Source organism: Zeus faber (genome assembly GCF_960531495.2).
Source record: "Zeus faber genome assembly, chromosome: 2".
NCBI lineage: Eukaryota > Metazoa > Chordata > Actinopteri > Zeiformes > Zeidae > Zeus > Zeus faber.
The window spans coordinates 45,817,261-45,837,382 of record NC_137189.1 but is presented as its reverse complement, the minus strand read 5'-3'; the positions used below and the strand labels follow the sequence as shown (position 1 = coordinate 45,837,382).

Genomic DNA, 20,122 nt, shown 5'->3' with positions numbered 1-20,122 from the left:
AGCAGCGATGCACCATGGGTAATTCCGCTGGTGCCCGGTGCCTGTGCCGCGCTCCCCTCATGCCTGCGACGCTGCGCCACCAGACCACCTGGAACTGGAACCCACCACACTGCACGACTCTGTTTTCCACCTGCTTGACCCCCGCCCACCCAAATTGACCCCGGGGATGAGCGTCTCCCTGATTACTGAGGCTTTAAAGGAATGTGTGTGTACAATGAGGTAGTCAGAGGCTAAGAGCCCGTGCAGGTGCAGCGCGCGCACACACACACACCACAACAACAAAGGTTTTGGTGTGTTTACTCCTCTAGCCATCAAAGTGGTCACTGGATTCTTCTCATTTTTTCCCCTCTACAACACACACACACACACACACACACACACACACACACACACACACACACACACACACACACACACACACACTCCTTTATCTACCGTCTGTACCACCTGGAGTGTGTCCGGCTAATCCAGCTGCTCCCTGTTTGCCGTCACTTCAAATAACTATTTGTGTGTTAGAGCAAACGTCACTTCAGGAGGTGGAGGTGCTGCGGCAGACTGTGTTCAGGTGTGATCAGGTGTGTATGATATGCAACTCTATTCTCCCAAACTGGTTTGCAAAAATCATAGCATAAAAACCCTATTCAAACTTAGTTAATTTGTCAACAGGTTAGTTTTGATGTATACAATACTACATACGTGTGGTGTGCACGGTGAGCACGGCGTGTGTGCGGTGTGCACCGCGCACACGCAGGTGGTGTGTGAGGTGTGCTAGGTGTGCGCGTGGTGTGCGGGGGGAGCGCGTCTGGTGTGCGAGGTGTGCGCGGTGTGTGCGAGGTGTGTGCGAGGTGTGCGTGTGGTGTGCGTGTGGTGTGCGTGTGGTGTGTGGTGTGCACGGTGTGCGGTGTGTGCGAGGTGTGTGTGGTGTGTGCGAGGTGTGTGCGGTGTGTGCGAGGTGTGTGTGGTGTGTGCGAGGTGTGTGCGAGGTGTGCGTGTGGTGTGCGAGGGTAGCGCGGTGTCGTGGTGTGCGCGTGGTGTGCACGGTGTGCAAAGTGTGCAAGGTGTGTGCGGTGTGTGCGAGGTGTGTGTGGTGTGTGCGAGGTGTGTGTGGTGTGTGCGAGGTGTGTGTGGTGTGTGCGAGGTGTGCGAGGTGTGTGTGGTGTGTGTGAGGGGAGCGCAGTGTGCGCGTGGTGTGCACGTGGTGTGCACGTGGTGTGCGAGGTGTGTGCGAGGTGTGTGCGAGGTGTGGGTGTGGTGTGCGTGGTGTGTGTGCATCAGGGCGGTTCCCGCTCATGAATTATGCCGGGTTCCTGCCGTGACACACAGATCCGTCAGTGGAGCCTTCGCCATGACAACCCTGCCTCCCGTAGCCGTGACGACCGCCCAGTCGCCACAGAGCTTAACGGCTAAATTGGGAGACTGTTACTAATCGCTTATTGAATAATGAACGTGACAGCTGATAAAAGATTTCGGCGTGCTGGATTATTTATAATATTTCACTTAAGGTACCCACGCCCTCCACCCCACCTCCACCCTGATTTTGGCCTGGGGGGTGGGGGGCAAGGAGCATCTGACAACGTTCTACTGGAGAATGAGAGGAGACCGCTCTGCTGCTGCTTTGGAATTAAGTATCTGTAGGTATACAGAGCTTGAAGTATCTGGATTGAATATTGATTATACGTTACTTTTGGGGGATTACACCCATTTAGATTCTTCATGTGAGAATTTTCACATGTTCATAAATATTCATATTTGCAAATAAAATAATAACAAAAATATAATAATAATAATAATAATAAAGGAGGAGGAGGGTGGAAGGAGATCAGGGAGTAGAAACAGCGGAGGAGAGGATGGAATGAGAGTAGGGCAGCGGGGGAGAGGAGAGCAGGAGAGGAGGGGAGGACGAGAAGAGGATGAGCGGAGGAGGGGTGAGGATCCGTCACCCGGACAGGCACTTGTCTTGTCAGGGGCTTGATACCGCCATGATGGAGAGACACATTACACATCTGCTGCTGCGCTCACATCTGTTCCACTTCCTTTACCCCGGCACAGCCGTGTGTGTGTGTGTGTGTGTGTGTGTGTGTGTGTGTGTGTGTGTGTGTGTGTGTGTGTGTGTGTGTGTGTGTGTGTGCGCGCGTGAGCGTGCGTGCATGTGCACATGTGCGTGCGCGCACGTGAGCGTAAATGACTGAAGGACAGAGCCCGACAGCAAGCTATAAAGACCATAATAATATTTGCTGTAGCTTGTGTTTGCCCTCCGGTAAATATAGTCCAATAAAATGAACAACTTCAATTATGTGTGAAATATTTGTCAAGTGAGCAAGAATGTTATGAAGGATATTCTGTTGAACAACAGAACGAGAGCGACGGGGCCGAGCTGCGTCCAGCTGAGGATCCACCCCTGTCTGGCTTTGCGGCTTGAGCGCGCCACCGATGGCTGCTAGGGCAACTGCGGTTGCTTCGGAATTGACCCTTTGCTAAAAACAAAAAAAAAAATAAAAAAACACAACAGCGAGTCCCGTCTCCCTTTTAAGTACAATAGAGTCTCCTACTGAATACCTTTAAAGAGGAGCTATTATGACTTATTATGACCTATTGCCTCCTTCTGAACAAGTTAATGTACATCACTGAAGCCTTCAAAACATGTTTCATTATTTCATTAGTTCATTATAAAATACAAGATACTCAGATTATAAATTCTAACGTGCCACAACACATCTTGTCCCAGGGCAGTCGACTGTTTAGGTGGAAGGCGGCCCGGCCCCCCCCCTCAGCCTCCCCCTCAGGCTCCTCGTTCTGTGAGCCCGTGGGTCCAAGCTCTACTTCCGGGTTCCGTTGTATTTGCTCCGTGAACGTCACTGACTTCACCTGATCACGACACCAAAACCTGCTTCTGAAAAAAAAATTTGAGGCGAGAACTAATCAACCCAGTTGTTTAATCTTCACCCGTAGGAGCGCTACAGGGCTGGTTGAAAAAGTTTGTTCCGACTTTTGTTGCCGTGCTCTAAGCTTGTGGGGGACGCCGCACGCAGGGAGTTTTTGTTTCATGTAAACGAAGAAAGAAAGAAATAAAAGAAATACGTCTACAATAAAAACACTATTTTTTGGGGGGGTTTTGCAGCACACACGCCGCAGCCTCCAGTCTATCTACCACATACTTAATTATTATTATTATACTGTATATATTATTTAGAAAGAAACAGAGCAGAATTATTTTAGAAATACTTCATTTCCATTGTCTGCAGTTTCTTCAGAGACAGTTGGTGTCAAATCCTCTTTCTTTTAAAAGATTTGTGCTGGTCTGTGGGCCAACAGAGCGGTTCCCAGCGCCGCTTGTTATTCCCCCGCCATGGACGGGGAGCGGGTTCTAATTCTAACGAAGCCCCATCTGACGCAGGAGGGGCCTGCGAATCTGAGCGGCTTGTTTTGTGACATGTTTTGTGAATAGACAGCTCACAAAAAACCGACTGGGTTGTCTTATGTCAGTTTGTCAGGCACCGGCCCTCTTGTGATTGGTCGCTTTCAACGCCACCACACCCACACGGACCTCGAAAGTCGTCAATTCTTTTCAATGTTTTATGTGTATTTAAATCAAATTTGTTTATTAAGCAATTTCTCATCAACGACTTTTTAAACAATATGAATAGGCACTGGAAGTCTCTGTGAGCTCCTGATGAAACACAGTGACCCTTAGCACTTTTATTGCATCCTCTGTTGTCAAAATCAAAATTAACCCAGCTTTTATGTCAAATTAACCCCAACATTTAAACCTACAAAGAATGACTTTAATTGAAAGTGTTACCCAAGTTTACACTTCTGAAGTAACTCATAGCAGGTAGTCAATAGTGTAAAAAACACCAATATTAAGTACATAAAAACTCAGTAAAACTGCGTGTCCGGTATGGGCCTGCCAGCGTCCAGGATGAGGACAGACAGACAGGTCATCAGAGCAGCAGGATCACCGGCTGTGACCTGTCCACCCTTTAGGACCCCTATACTAATACACCAAATATAAGTTCTAAAGTTAATTTATTTTAATTGACTCAATCAGTTGACTTTTAAAATATATTTCTAATGAATAAACGTTTTTTTTTTTTTAAATCCGTGTTCACGCATCTTAACGTGGGGGGGGGGAAACGAACGCCGCTGAGGTCACACGGACCTCGGGGCTCCCCCGTGTCGGAAGCCGTCGTCGAGGTACGAGGAGGATTCGTGTGGGTGTGGTCGCGTTGAAGGTGACCAATCATAAGAGGGCCGGCGCCTGCCCTGGGTCTCCGCCCCCCAAAAAGTCAAAAGTCACGTTGAACCCAACTGCGAGTACGGGCGCCAGCGCTGGACGAGCAGAAACCCTCTCCCACGTTGCCGCTGTTTACTTCGACACAAGCAGGTTCCATTCTTTGTCTCTCCCTATGTTCAGTTTCTCGCTCGCAGCCGCCTGTATCGCTCTCGCTTGTTGAATTTCTGCACGAGGACTTCTATTCGTGGCGAGTGGCAGTCAATATCTGCGCGTGTGAAATGATATGATTGACTCGCGAGCGTGTTTTATCGCGCCGACGACGAATCTGACACCACAGATTGCAGAGCAAGGGTCGTGGATTGTTATGTCCGTCGCTCTTTGGAAAAACGGGGAATTCCAAAAAACCATGGTTCCGCCAATTTTTGGAAGATTTCAAAAATTTATTTTAGATAAAAGAAAAAAATAGTGAGTAAACTCCAATCGTTATCACGAGAACAGCTGCGTTATTTTATTTCAGTCATCAACTGAGAGCAAAGCTGATTTGAGGCTTCTGACATCACGGCGCCTTCAAAAACCTCACGTGTTTGAGTAATGTCTGAGATTTCAGCAACGTACTGTGTCCCTGACATGACTGCCGCATGGCTGAACTTCAATAAAAACACAGGGTAAATGGTTTGTATTATGGTATTGATATTAAACAGAATGTAAAACCCTTTTTCCGATTTGTGAAAACTTTATTCTATTGAAGAGATTAGAGAAACGGCAGATTTCACTGTTTTTCTCCACAAAGGCTTTTTAAGAGCAGGTCTGGAGAAAATGAACGACCGTGCTTATAGTCGTCAAACCTGGACCACGTTATAATTGAAAACACAAACAGCATTTCAAACCCTATTTCCCATTTGGGAAAACAACAAAAAGCTGGATTGTACGATTTCTTTCCACTTACGGAAATAAACCTGAGATAAACCTGAGAGGGAAGTAAGGTGTTATAAATATGTTATCATAGGCCAGGCTTAAAATACTACACAAGATTATATTCAATGAAATAAATTTGTTTCTCTATCCACCAAGGGGTCCTTGGCTGAAAAAGGTGGAAGATCCCCGCGTTAAACTAATATAGAAGACTGTGTGGGCTAAATGTTGGATTGGCTTTGTCCCAAAACTCAGCTTTACCGCACCGCAGCCGCAGCCGCAGCCGCAGCCACAGCCAGAGCGTTGACGTTCCAAGACCTGATCCACTCATTCCATCACCGTCACACAAAGTCACCGCGAGACAAACGGAAAGACAATGACACAGGATGAGGGGATTACGGGATGAGGGAATGGAGCGACGCCCCCCACCCTTCACAGGGTGGAGGGCAGGGGGGGGTCTTGGAGGGGAGATGGCTGCGTTTCCAAACCCCGGTCCACCAGAGTCACTTAGACCATCAACAACAGCGAGTTCACAATAATTAAACGTTGCAGAGTTGACTCCACCCATTGTTTTGTACGTCACTGAAAATATTCCCTCTGTCATACTCAAAATGGAAATATTGGTGGGATATTTTGCAATATCTTATGCGGGGACAATAAATAAAGAACAAGTCGGTGACCACGAAAGAGAAGTACTATAAATGTAGACGAGCATTCAAGTCATTTAAGGAATGTATAAGCACCTGTTGTATAAGCACCGTAATTAAGAGACGCCTCAAAGTGGTCGCCTCGACGACTGGCCTCCAGGGCAACGCGACGTAGCCTCTTTCTCCTCTCTACAGAACGCCGTTGTTACCACGGTGAAAGCTGCCTCAAAAGGTTTCAGGTAAACTACTTAAAAGAAAAAAATAAAATAAAATAAAAAGTTCATTGCACAGAACTCATATCTGTGTTCACTCAAACGTTTAGAGAGAATTTAAGCCAATTGCACGATTTCCATTCTATAAAACCCAATCACAAGCCGGTGTGTTTTTCTTTGTGAATGGGATCTAGTTCTGAATAATTAATGATAATAAAACTCACTGCAACACCGCCTGGAAGAGTTCCTCAAAACACCCAGAGATCTGATTTTTAGAAATGGGTGATGTACTGGCTGACGGCCTGTTTCCCAAAGGCAGAAACCTGCATTCATGCAACTCTTAAAGTCGAGGGTGATATGAATTTTTCGTGGTTGGTCTTATTTTCCCTGCGTCATCGTCGGGTGGGGGGGGGGGGTTAACGGGCGGACCGGGCGGGGAAAGTGTGAGCGTGAGTGAGGGGGGGGAGGGGGGAATGGCGTTACCTTCCGCAGTACCAGAGAGGCCGTCCGCTTTGAAGTTGCTGGTGCTCTTCTTCCGCCGGTGCTTCTTGCGGTTGGCGTGCGGCGAGGGCGGGGGGTCCATCTTGGGACTGGTGGTGCTGGAGATGCTGGGGCTGGAGCAAACCGAATCTCCCAGGCCCGTGTCTGCGGGGGGGGGGGGGGGGGGACGGACGGACGAGGGGGGTTAGGGTCGCCAGGAGCGATGCAATCGAGTACAAAAACAAAACCCAAAACTGTTCAGGCGACAAGGTAAAAGGTGTGACGTGAGTAACTATGCGACGAGGTCAACAAAGTGATTCCTTATGTGTCTGCAAACAAGAGCTTTGCACACACATCCCTGAGCGTGGCATTCAAACCTCATCATGTGCTGATGAGAGGGGGGGGGGGGGGGGGGGGGCAGATATATGGGAGTGTGCGTCCTGTTGAGCCTACTGTGTGTGTTTTGGTCGAACATCAGTGGAAGGATCCTGGCACTGATCATCCACACACACACACACACACACACACACACACACACACACACACACACACACACACACACACACACACACACACACACACACACACACACACACACACACACCCCCCCCCCTCGCCTCCACCTAAACGCCGGTCGGCCCCAAGGACGCCCATAACTTATTTTACAATCGTTTGGACTCGGCTCAAGTGGAAAATGTGACAACTTATCTCTGCTGACAAGATGCCATGGCGAGCTCGCAATTAAGCGTCCTGGATTAACGGTCCTCCCATCTGCAAACTCTGCTCCACCCACGCGCCTGCACCATCCCCCCCCCCCCCCCCAAACACAACCAGATTGCTGTTCCTCATCTCGCTCTCTCGTTCTCTCCCCCCCCCCCTCACAGGGCTCCGAATGAACAGCAGTGGTGCTTCCAACTTCAAAGAGGTAGGAGCACCAGCAAAAAAAAAAATGTAGCCGCAGCCACCAAAATGAAAGGAGCACCAACGATAGTTGTGGATTTTTTTCAATTGATAAAAATGACAATATAACAGTAGGTTTTACAAGGAACTTAAAAGGCTGAAAGGAGCCTTAAAAACACATGGTAGGCCACCACAGGGGCTTTGAAGCAATATCCTGGGGCCAGGTTTGATTATTAGCAAGAATGCTGTAAACATCCAAGGTAGACATGACGGTAGGTTGGTAGGTACAGGAGATAGGTAGGTAGGTAGACAGGTACCTAGGTACAGTAGGTAGACAGGTAGGTAGGTAGGTAGATGGGTAGGTAAACAGGTAGGTAGGTAGACAGGTAGGTAGGTAGTTACAGTAGGTATGTAGACAGGTAGACAGGTAGGTAGTTACAGTAGGTAGGTAAGTAGTTACAGTAGGTAGGTAGACAGGTAGGTAGGTAGATGAGCTATAAGAGCTACTTACCTACATGCAGTAGACAGGTAGGTTCGTAGGTAGGTAGACAGGGAGGTAGGTAGACAGTGACATAAGGTAGACAGGTAGATGAGCTATAAGAGCTACTTACCTACATGCAGTAGACAGGTAGGTTCGTAGGTCAGTAGACAGTTACAGTAGGTAGACAGGTAGGTAGGTAGTTACAGTAGGTAGATAGGTAGACAGGTAGGTAGGTAGTTACAGTAGGTAGGTAGACAGGTAGGTAGGTAGTTACAGTAGGTAGGTAGTTACAGTAGGTAGGTAGACAGGTAGGTAGGTAGTTACAGTAGGTAGGTAGTTAACGTAGGTAGATAGGTAGACAGGTAGGTAGGTAGTTATAGTAGGTAGGTAGACAGGTAGGTAGGTAGTTACAGTAGGTAGGTAGACAGGTAGGTAGGTAGATGAGCTATAAGAGCTCCTTACCTACATGTAGTAGGTAGTAGACAGGTAGGTTCGTAGGTAGGTAGACAGGTAGGTAGGTAGACAGTTACAGTAGGTAGACAGGTAGTTACAGTAGGTAGGTAGACAGGTAGGTAGGCAGGTAGGTAGGTAGTTACAGTAGGTAGGTAGACAGGTAGGTAGGCAGGTAGACAAGCTATAACATTGTGAAACAATGGTATATGCCCCGGTAGAAGCCACAAGTACGTATGATATAAACCCTGTTTGAAGAAAAACATGTTTTATTTGCGCCGTGATGGAGAAGTACGACACCACCCAGGACCCTCGAGGGTGACAGCGACGTCTCTGACTGGTGGAGCTGGCTGTTACACCACGGAGAGTACCACACCGGCGCTGACGTTTCGCGACGCCCCTACGTCACCGTTGGCTCGCGAGCTCCTGCTGCCGCAGCACTACCCCCACCTGCGTCACGCTCGCCACAGAGTGACCAGAGCGACCAGAGCGACCAGGACTTCAACACTGTTACTAACAGTACAAACACCATCATAACCACAACAAGAAGCTCAAGCGTCGTTGCGTTGGAAGTTGTTGGAAAGGCGTCAAGCACAGTGGTTTATGGGATGAGTACTCCCTTCACTGTTATAATAATTACATGCACAGTCTTGTACCTTTCTTTTTTTTTTTTTACCCTTTTCCCCAATTTAGTTTTTGCCCTGAATCAAATTTTTTGTTGTCACGACTCATCTCACAGATGGTTTGGCTCAAAGCTCTTTATACAAGATGTACATGAAATATATTTCTAATCCGTTTCCTGACACGTCCGCGGAGCCAACGAGCGGGAAGAGCGGCGGCGCAGACGGGGCCGTTCTGAAGGTGTGCGGTCGCAGTGGAGCTCCACGCTGACTGGAGAATGGACGGAGAAAGCGGGGGAACAAAAACCGCACCAGAACAATTATTTGCACCAATTACATTTCCAGGTCGCACAGATTAAATTTCGGGAGCATATGCCACCAAAACGGTCGCAATTTCGAGCCCTGTCTGCATCACTTTGCCCCCCCACCCCCACCCGCCCCCGTCGTTCGTGGTGTAATTGTCGTCCATGGGCTGTTTTACCTGCTCCGTGTTTCCATCGCTCACAGGGAGAACACCCCCCCGTGCCGTGCCTACGGGAACAAACCCAAATTAGCAAAAGCCAATTTGAAGAGAACACCCGAAACTCCAGGACTGAGCGCCGCTGCCGTCCCGGCGTGCCGCACGGCCTCACGGAGAGGAGGTTGTTCAGAGCCACTTGCAATGACCACACGTCGTCGCGGCCTCAAAGCAGCAGGACGTTCCGGCCCCAGCAGCCGAGCGCTCAACCGTCTGTTGAGGCCAGCGCGTGGGGCAGCGAAGGGGAGAGACAGCCTGGTGGGGCAGACAGGTCAGCGCAGGTAGGGTGTCCGGGTGTCGCCCGGGCAGGCGGGTCTGGGGTTTTGGTCTCTTTGCTTTGGCTGAGGTCGGCCGCTCCAGGAAACCGCAATTGTTGCGATGGCAACCATCGACGCGAATTCAACAATCCCCAGCCCCTCGAGTTGAGAGTTGCCAGTGCAGACCAAGTGTTTCCAGTCGATTGTGTGGTCTGTAGGATGTGTATTATCATAGCAAGTCATTACCTTTCTTCATTGGCATCAGTTAAAAACAAAAAAGTTTTTTTCAGTTTTTTGACTTGAAATTTTACCAATTTTGATGAGTTGCGTTGACAGTTTGGAGAAAAGCTGCGGCCAAACCAATTAACACTTTTGGTTGCAACAATGACAAAAAAAATAAAATACAAAAAAAACCCCAGGGGCTGTACGGCGCTTCTGTGCCATTAGACCTTATGTTCCAAATGGATGTGCGGGCTTAGTTCCCATTCTTAAAAATAGCAATTGAACGCATTTTCACACCGACACTATTGGTTTTCAAAATAAAAGCCCCTGTTATATTACGCCAGGCTCGAACGTTTTAATTCCATGACCATGCGATACACCGCGCGGCACTTCCTGCCGACCGCTCGGCATGAGAGACCCGAGGCCGGGCGCAAACCAAGCCCTGACATTCAAGAGGGTTGACTGAACCGAAGACAACCTGCCCCCTCACGTACAGCACACACACAGGGGCAACGTGATCCTTCCTGTGATGCTCCCCATGTCACAAGTTTTGTCTGACATGCTCTATTAAACACACGTAAATGAAGAAAGAGAGAAACAGAAACACGCAGAGCAAACGGCGGGAAACAGACAGTAAGACGGGCGGAAACAGAAAGACAATCAGAATCAGATCAGAGATTCATCGAATAATGTAGATAGATTGACTAATAAATGACGCTTAATTAGCAATCGAAAAATTGGTTTAGTAAATATTCGACAGCCATTTTCATGGCTTCACCAAAATGTGAAGGCTAGTCTTTGTTACACATTGTAAAATATTATTTTTTGTTTTGTTTGTTTTTTTACTGCTGGGTAAAAACATTAAACAATTTCAATATATGTATTTAGCCTAAGATCACTTTTAATAAGCATTTATCATCATTTTGTATGTTGTTTGCCATATTCAGCAGTCGCGTTTATGCTGTACGTTAATTGGACAGATTCATCAAACAAATTCATGGATTATTAAAAAAAATAATCGCGAGTTACAGCCCCAATTTGTTGGGTATGTTAACAATCATTATGTTGATTATAATCCAATTTGTAGCAACGGCAATGTTTTCCTACACATTCATGTCAATAAAGTTCATTGAATTGAATAGAGAGAGAGAGACAGGTGGAGAGAGAGAGAGAGAGAGAGAGAGAGAGAGACAGAGAGAGAGAGAGAGAGAGAGAGAGAGAGACAGACAGATTGGACACAGAGAGAGTGATATCAGGGAGAGGGAGACAGCCCCCTCGTCTGTCTGGCCCCAGGGCTCCTGCCGACCAACGGCCTCTAATGAAGGAGACACGCTCATTATCCTGCCTGATCTCATTCCTCTGATAATGACGGAGGAAAGACGAACACACTGTGTGTGTGTGTGTGTGTGTGTGTGTGTGTTTGAGATGAATGTACTGAACCTATATGTGGCTGTCATTGTGCATTTCAAAATAAAAGCCCTCTAGTCAGTGCACCCGGAAAAGATAGCTGCGTGTGTGACAGAGCATAAAGCATCGTATTCTCTGTTTAATGTATAAATTGCAGGGCTTGGGTATGTGTGTGCAAGAATAGTATGAATACACTGATCAGCCACAACATTAAAACCAGTGACAGGTGAAGTGAATAACATTGATCACCTGGTTCCAATGGCACCTGTCAAGGGGTGGGATATATTAGCAGCAAGTGAACAGTCAGTTGTTGAAGTTGATGTGTTGGAAGCGGGAAAAATGGGCGTGGTCAGGATCTGAGCCACTTTGACGAGGAGCACATTGTGATGCTGGACGACTGGGTCAGAGCATCTCCACAACCACAGGTCTTGTTGGGTGTTCCCACGATGCAGTGGTTACTACCTACCAAAATTGGTCCAAGGAAGGACAACCGGTGAACCCGCGACAGGGTCATGGACAGCCATGGCTCATTGATGCATGTGGAGAGTGAAGTCTAGCCCGTCTGGTTCCATCCTACAGAAGAACTACTGTAGCACAAAGTGGTGAAAAAGTGAATGGTGCTATGATAGAAAGGTGTAGAACACACAGTGCATGGCAGCTTGCTGCGTATGGGAGCGCTCAGCGTGTCCATGCTGACCCCTGTCCACCCCTGAAAGCACCTACAATGGACACGTGAGCGTCAGAACTGGACCATGGAGCAATGGAAGACGGTGGCCTGGTCTGATGAATCACGTTTTCTTCTACGTCATGTGGATGGGTGGGGTTAGGGTCCGATCCGATGGAGCATCTGTGGGATGTGCTGGAACAACAAGCCCCATCCATGGGGGCCCCACCTACAGCTTCCAGGACTTAAAGAAGCTGCTGCTAACGTCTTGGTGCCAGATACCACAGGACACCTTCAGAGGTCTGGTGGAGTCCATGCCTCCACGGGTCACAGCTGTTTCAGCGGCACGGGGGGGGGGCTACACAGTATTAGTGGTTATTAGTGGTGGTTTTAATGTTATGGCTGATGAGTGTAATATACACACACCGTAGAAACAAAAAGTGGACGTAGCACGTGTGACATCACCGTTTCTCAAGAGACGTGTTGCAGCCTCGAGTTCGGTTTTATGCTCGCTGCCATCTTGGCAGGACGGACCCAGAACATAATAGATTGGGCAGCAACAAATCTTCCGATTCTAGCTCCACTTTGACCCTACAGTCTGGAGGACTTCTCCAAACTAGTCAAAAACAAGATAACATTTTTTGAGCCAAATTACTGTGATGCTTGTTTTGGTTTAGCAGCTGCAACAGTAACATTCCCATACCTCACGTATCCAGGAAACTCTACCTAGTGAGAATCGAGCGACGGCGAGAATGTTTTCAGTCATTCTGAACTCGAATGAAAAATCCAAACTGTATCTTGTCCCATGGTCTAAAATTAATTCCAAAGGCACAGCGGGGATTATTCATTTCAACGTGTCGAAAGCTTCAGTCAGACAACTATAAATGCCGTAAGGTGTAATCGAGTATTGAGGGCTAAAACGAGAAGAAGTTCAGCCCTGTGTACGTGTGGCCCCTGGGAGACCATTTAAAGTGTTTCACAGTTCTAAATGTTATTTGAGGAGGTCGTTGAGCCAGGGGGTTCAGTCCGAACGCAGAGGCATGTCAGTCAAGCTTATCGTCACGGCAACGCATGCAGGGGCTGACGGCTGTCAGTCCCAGAGTTGTGGTGTTTGTTCCTGTGTGCGTGCGTGTGTGTGTTTTTGCTTCCGTTTGTTTGGAAGGCATTGTTTGGCGGGGATTGAAAGGTTACATTGGATTTTAAACACACATGCATGCACATACCCAACTGAATATACACACACACTGATACCACCCTTACATACATCACATGGACAAAATACACAAATCATGCTTGTCCAAGCATGCACACATGCATGCAAATAAACTTGCATAGACCCAGGCATACATAACTACACACAGGTTTTTATATCTCCAGGTACACACACACACACACACACACACACACACACACACACTCTCTCTTCTGTGGGCAGTAACCGTGGCCGAGACAGTGGCCGTTAACTTGACACACACTTAAAGCGGCATTAGTGACCTGACAGGCAGATCAATGATAGCCCCCCTGCGGAGCTCCACTCTGGGGCCCTCTGACCTCCCAGCCGGCCCCCTGCCACGAAGCTCCGTGCAGGGACCATATCAGAGCATCGACCGGAGCCGAATCTGGGCTTAGATCAAGGCGGCACTGGCCGTTTCATCATGATGAAGTCAAACTTCGCCCACCACACCCGGGAAACACTGGGGGCTAGCGTACAGCCATCCAGTTCAACCATCTATCCATCCATCTAGCTATCTTGTTCCTCATCCACCAATCTTTTCCTCCATCCATCTATCCAGCCTCCATTTTATCATCCATCATGTTCCTCCATCCATTTCTACATTTATCCATCCATCTACCCATCTGGTTCATCCATCCACTTCTCCATCCATCCATCAAACTCATCCAACCCATCCATCTACCCATCTTGTTCACCCATCTTTTTATCTATCAATCAATACATTATATTTAATCTATACTGTAGAACGAACCCAAGTGGCTACAATTTAGAAGGCATATTTCTTCTTCCTCTAGCGATTTCCTAAAAGCACGTATGTCAGCCACTTCTATCCGGATCATTAATTTACTAAAATGAAAGACAAAGTAGAGGAGCCTTTACAGATTGTGGGCTTCAAGTTCTCAGTGGAAGATTTATCACGCTGGAAGGCCTGGTTGGCTCCACCCATCAATCTATCCATCTATCTTTGGGTGTGTATGCGGTGGGGATCTTACCGGTGCTGACTCCCGAGTTGGCGATGACGGTGGCGTCCGTCCACTGGTCGGCGCTGGACACAGAGTAGGAGCGCTGGTGCATTCCCTCCATCCCACGGCTGTTAAACGACACCAAACTCACCCCGCTCGTCATCTGGGACACCGAGGAACTGCTGGACACTGAACCTGGGAGCGAGATGAAGCATTTAGTATATATACATACACTGATCAGCCACAACATTAAAACCAGTGACGGATGAAGTGAATAACCTTGATCATCTGGTTGCAGTGGCACCGATCAAGGGGTGGGATATATTAGCAGCAAGTGAACAGTCAGTTGTTGAAGTTGATGTGTTGGAAGCAGGAAACATGGGCGTGGTCAGGATCTGAGCCACTTTGACAAGGAGCACATTATGATGCTGGACGACTGGGTCAGAGCATCTCCAACACCACAGGTCTTGTGGGCTGTTCCCACTATGCAGTGGTTAGTACCTACCAAAAGTGGTCCAAGGAAGGACGACCGGTGAACCGGCGACAGGGTCATGGGCGGCTAAGGCTCAGTGATGCACGTGGGGAGTGAAGTGTAGCTTGTCTGGTTCGATCCCACAGAAGAACTACTGTAGCACAAAGTGGTGAAAAAGTGAATGGTGCTATGATAGAAAGGTGTAGAACACACAGTGCATGGCAGCTTGCTGCGTATGGGAGCGCTCAGAGTGTCCATGCTGACCCCTGTCCACCCCTGAAAGCACCTACAATGGACACGTGAGCATCACAACTGGACCATGGAGCAACGGAAGAAGGTGGTCTGGTCTGATGAATCACGTTTTCTTCTACGTCATGTGGATGGGCGGGGTTAGGGTCCGATCCGATGGAGCATCTGCAACAACAAGCCCGATCCATGGGGGCCCCACCTCACAACTTCCAGGACTTAAAGGATCTGCTGCTAACGTCTTGGTGCCAGATACCACAGGTCACCTTCAGAGGTCTGGTGGAGTCGTTCTCGACGAGTCAGAGATGTTTTGGTGACACGAGGGGGAGCTACACAATATTAGTGGTTATTAGCGGTGGTTTTAATGTTGTGGTCTGATCGGTGTGTGTGCACTACAGTATGATATGCGATATTATATACAGTATTTTTGCACACATATATCCAGACATATTGTGACAAAAACATGTTTACTGGTCTGGGAAAGATCCCAGTGTGTAGGGAACGTGGAACGGTTGTTGCTCCAGGTTCCTCTGCGAGATCCTCACCCTGCTCGCTAGCGTAGTGTTACTTTCACTTAGTGTCATCAAAAATATCTCTCTATAGAAGTATGTCAACTGTGGTGTACATATTTAAAAACTTACAGAAATGTGATTGTGTAATACCGTGATCCTATAATTCCCATCCCAGGGGATGGGAATTATATGGGGAGCTCAGGAGGTAGAGCTGGTGGTCTAGTGATCTAAAGGTTGCTGGTTCGATCCCAGGCTCCTCCTGCTAGCATGCTGTAGTGTCCTTGAGCAAGACACTTAACCCCTAATTGCTCCTGATGGCTGCGTCTGTCGGTGTTTGAATAATTGTAAGTCGCTTTGGATAAAAGCGTCTGCTAAATGTAATGTAATAATGTAAGTAAAAAAATAATTGTGATAACCTTTCCCATCGGCATAGTATACTGACTTTCATACATGAAGTCAAAACACTGCATGGAATCTCAAATTCAACCCAAGATGTGCATAAGCTGACGGCCGCACACACACACGGCAGCTCTTACAATCTGGCTACTTAAATCAAACCCTTGAGTCACCGAGAGCCTCCATAACAAGCAAATGAATCACCCCCCCCCCCACCCATTACAGCTCGTTTCTAGGACTCTGATTGCATTAATATTCATGACAATAATTAGCACATGGTGAACGGCTCACTGAATATTCATGCTATTAGCCCAGGCCTCCTGCGTCCGGCTTGAAAGTGCTGCCTTGTTGTATGGCTTTGTGTAATGTGTGTGTGTGCGTATTTATGTGTGTACATGTTCCACACTTATCCCCTATTTGGTAGTGGTGACATCTTTCCCTCAAGGATTAAGATGTTCTTATTCATACTACTTAACATCTGATTCATTTGTTTATTTTCAACATAGCCGATACAGCCTCATTTTCATGCTGTATGTATGTGTGTACGGTATGTATGTATGTGTGCGTGTATGCAAGGCTAAAAACAGATGTGTCTGTATATATATATATATATATAGAGATACACACACACACACACACACACACACACACACACACACACACACACACACACACACACACACACACACACACACACACACACACACACACACACACACACACCCGATCAGCCACAAGATTAAAACCACCTGCCTAATATTGTGTAGCTCCCCCTTGTGCCACCAAAACAACTGTGACCCGTGGAGGCATGGACTCCACCAGGCCTGTGAAGGTGTCCTGTGGTCATTTTTGGGTGGGGCTAAATCATGACCCCATGATGTAGAGCGGTCATACCCTCCTAACCCTATATAAACAGCAGATCGGAAACGGAGCACCACTGGTGAAATGAGCTAAGCTAACAGCCCGGAGTTTTGGTGTTCATTCCCAAAACAGTGCTCTGGAAATAACACCTGGAGTAAAAGACGCCTTCAGGGACACCGTGAACTCAGGCTCAAGTCTTGGCACTGATCCAGTGGGTGCCTCCGGGTGTTTCCGAGAATCTCCGCTCCGCTGCGCCGCTCCACTTTACAAGCACTTGATATACCACCGTATTCACAAACTGACTGAAATTTAATTTCTCTATAAGACTGAATTCGTTCCGTGAACTATTTTGGTAACGCACGTGATGCGGTACACAGAAAGGTTGGCAGCCATTCTCATGACGTATTATGTGTCTGTATATCCATATAGGAACGGTACTGTGAGCCCTCTCAGCAGTATCCACCGCCGCCGCACCACTCTCAGTGCCGCCGCTACTCTTGTTCAACCTCCCACGCCTTCGGGCCCCTGCGGTGCTACCTGGGTTCTGTCCCAGCTGCAGGCTGCTCATGTCCTTGGTCAGGCCGTTGGTCTTGGGGCTGGGCACCGTGGCACAGGTGGACACGGCGCGCGGGGGCCTCTTGCCCGGTACCTTGACGGTGGTTCTCAGCAGGTCTATCTCCTTCCCGTGGACGTTCTGCATGTAGTCCTGTTGGGGGACAAAGGGGGGCGGGGTGTGGGGGTTAGGAGAGCTGATGAGAAGATGATACATCTGTTGGTGATGGCTGGTGTCTGCTATTTAAGTGCTGGATTTACCCCCATTTTCGCACTGTACAGTACATTTTTTTTAACGGGATAAAGTACGCCGTCTTCAGATCGATCGCTTCATGTGACAGGAATGTTTTGGTTTTTTTTTTTTCATCCATGGATGCCGCCGTTTCTTGCGAATGTTCATCCGTATCGACGTTTTAGGGTCCCCAGTTAGCTAGGCCGGTTTATCATATTCACTGCTTACGCGCACCCGCCCCATCTTTACATCCGCGCGGGGAAAAAGTGATCCACCGCCACCGACGACGGACACAGGCGTAAAGAGGAGCACATGCACAACGCAAACATATCGAATGGCTGTTTCATAATTTTTAAGCGGCAGCTAAAAACTGTATAAAAATATGGTATTTTATAACAAATAAATCTCCCAATTTAAATAACAGATTAAATCTCATACTGTATTCTGTCTTCATATCAAACATTTTTGTCAGGATATAAATGAGCTTCCTACAGTACCTGCATCCGTTTGTCTTTGGTATATTTATAACATCGACTCATCGATAATATCCATACATCTATGGATATTTGTTGATCATCGCCGATCTGCAAATGGATGCCGAGTCACTCTGTTTTAAGGGAATATTTAATAAATCAAGGCATAATCACACTGGTTTCCCTTTTGTGGCTGGCAGAGGGCGAACCTAAAAACAACACGTACACTTGTTTGGGCATACAGGAAGTGAATTTTAGTGCGCGTGGGGGTTGCGACGTTCATTTCTCCGGACGAGGTGGAGCTCGTCCCGCTTCGCAGGCAAGAAACCTTCCTGCAGACGCAAATCCCCCCCCTTCAATGCAAACATGTAAATTGTGATTCCTCGCTCCCGTTAAGTTCTGTCCATCAGCGGCGGCGCTAATCATCGGCGGCGGCGAGGGTGCGAAAGCCCGTGCACCCACACGCGGCGGATAACAAGCGATTGCTTTTTAACAGGAGGCGGCCCCGCGCGCTCAGTTGCCCCTAATGATGTGTTTTCCTCTGCTGCGTGGAGTGGAGGGATTATCCGGGTGAATTAAAGAAAGAGAAGGGGTGTTGATGGCACGGCAGGGGTGCTTGTTAAGCTCTCTCCCTGCTCCGAGCGCGTTCGCGCTGACCCCGAGGGGAGCGGGGGCATCGTGGGACGTCAGCTGGCTCTCCAAGATGAAGGAGGTCTGGAGAGGACGCCGCCAAACAAGTCCGTCTCACAACCTGCTGAGGCGGCTTCAAAGGACCGCAGTGCGTGCGTGCGTGCGTGTGTGTGTGTGTGCGTGCGTGCGCACACAGACCACTAACGCCATACCCTTTCCTTTTTTTTTTTTTCTTTTCACACATTAACCAACATCCCCTCGTTTGTACAGATGCAGAGGCGCAAACACACGCACACACTTCTGGTGGCAGCAGAAGCCCGTGTGTGTGTGTGTGTGTGCGTGTGCGTGTGTGTGTGTGTGACGGTGGGGTAACTCACTCTCTCTCTTTGGCAGCAGGCCTGACAAAAGGCCAATTCAAAGCCAAGTACTCTCAATGGGTCCTTAACAAGCCACTGGAGAGCCCTCCAGTTGCCCCCCCCACACACGCGCACACACACACACACACACACACACATCCCGCCCCCGACAGATTGACCGAGGTAATTGAGACTCGCGTTGCATGGGGGACCTTTCATCATCGGCCCGACTGTCCACACAACAGCGGAGAGAGCCATGGACAGATGTACGGACCGAAGACGCGCTCAGCACGGGGTGTGTGTGTGTGTGTGTGTGTGTGTGTGTGTGTGTGTGTGTGTGTGTGTGTGTGTGTGGGAACCAGAGACAAAAAAAAAGACAAGCGAGAGGCGAAGAGGGGATCGGCGAGACAAGTGCCGTGCTGTGTTTGTGTCCTTATGCGCAGGTATGCGTGATCATACCTGCGCGTTTGTGTATGCGTGTGTATGTGTGCGCGCGTGCACAAACACCGTTCACCCAGCGCAAGGCAGCGACAACGTGAAAAATGAGAAGCTAATAAGGATCTGGAAAGTGCTGACACACGGGGTGCAGGAGATCCATTAGGGCCGAGTGCTCGTCTGGGACACGATCGATGGAATAAGAGGCTTTTCCTGGAGGCGGAGGAGCCTGGGGAGCGGAGCCAACGTCAAACAGGGAGGACCGAGCGGTTCGGGGAGTGCCCGACCTGGCGCTCAGGGGGAGCGAGGTAGCGCGCTGCGACAGGGGTGGGGCAAAAAAAACCCCCAAAAAAACATCAATACGGGAATAGATCGTGATTCTTCCCCCGCTGCGATGTCGTGGATGCAGCGGCGCCAAATACCAATGTTGGGCGCGCATGTGAACGGCGGATTAACGGTAAAATGCACCAGTGGTCGTGGAAAAAGTTTCACTGCCGTCGCGATGCAGAGCTGCAGCGAACAGGAGACGAGCAGGACCGACGCTGCTGCGTTTTACTCTCCTCACTGATGCGTCGGCCATATTGGAGCCGGTCAAGATCCGCGAGTAAACAAACACAATGTGTATTGTGAGACGCAGACTTCCCTACAAAATCGACGGAAACTCGCTGAATTCTGACACGATTTTCATTAATTTTTGGTTCGTTATAAACGTGAGGAATTGAACGTGATACTGGTCACTTAGTGGAATTAAATTCAGT

At 48.5% G+C, this 20,122-nt stretch overlaps 1 protein-coding gene across 1 annotated transcript in view; it reads right to left on the bottom strand.

Moving 5' to 3' along the window:
- Positions 1-20,122, bottom strand: part of agap1 (ArfGAP with GTPase domain, ankyrin repeat and PH domain 1) — a gene marked incomplete at its 5' end in the record, with an annotated part of 182,890 nt that overhangs the window by 28,800 nt on the left and 133,968 nt on the right. The window contains 3 exons of the mRNA XM_079996865.1: positions 6,489-6,650; positions 14,230-14,394; positions 17,224-17,392. Coding sequence (XP_079852991.1) covers positions 6,489-6,650; positions 14,230-14,394; positions 17,224-17,392 — 496 coding nt within the window. The remainder of the gene's footprint in view (positions 1-6,488; positions 6,651-14,229; positions 14,395-17,223; positions 17,393-20,122) is intronic.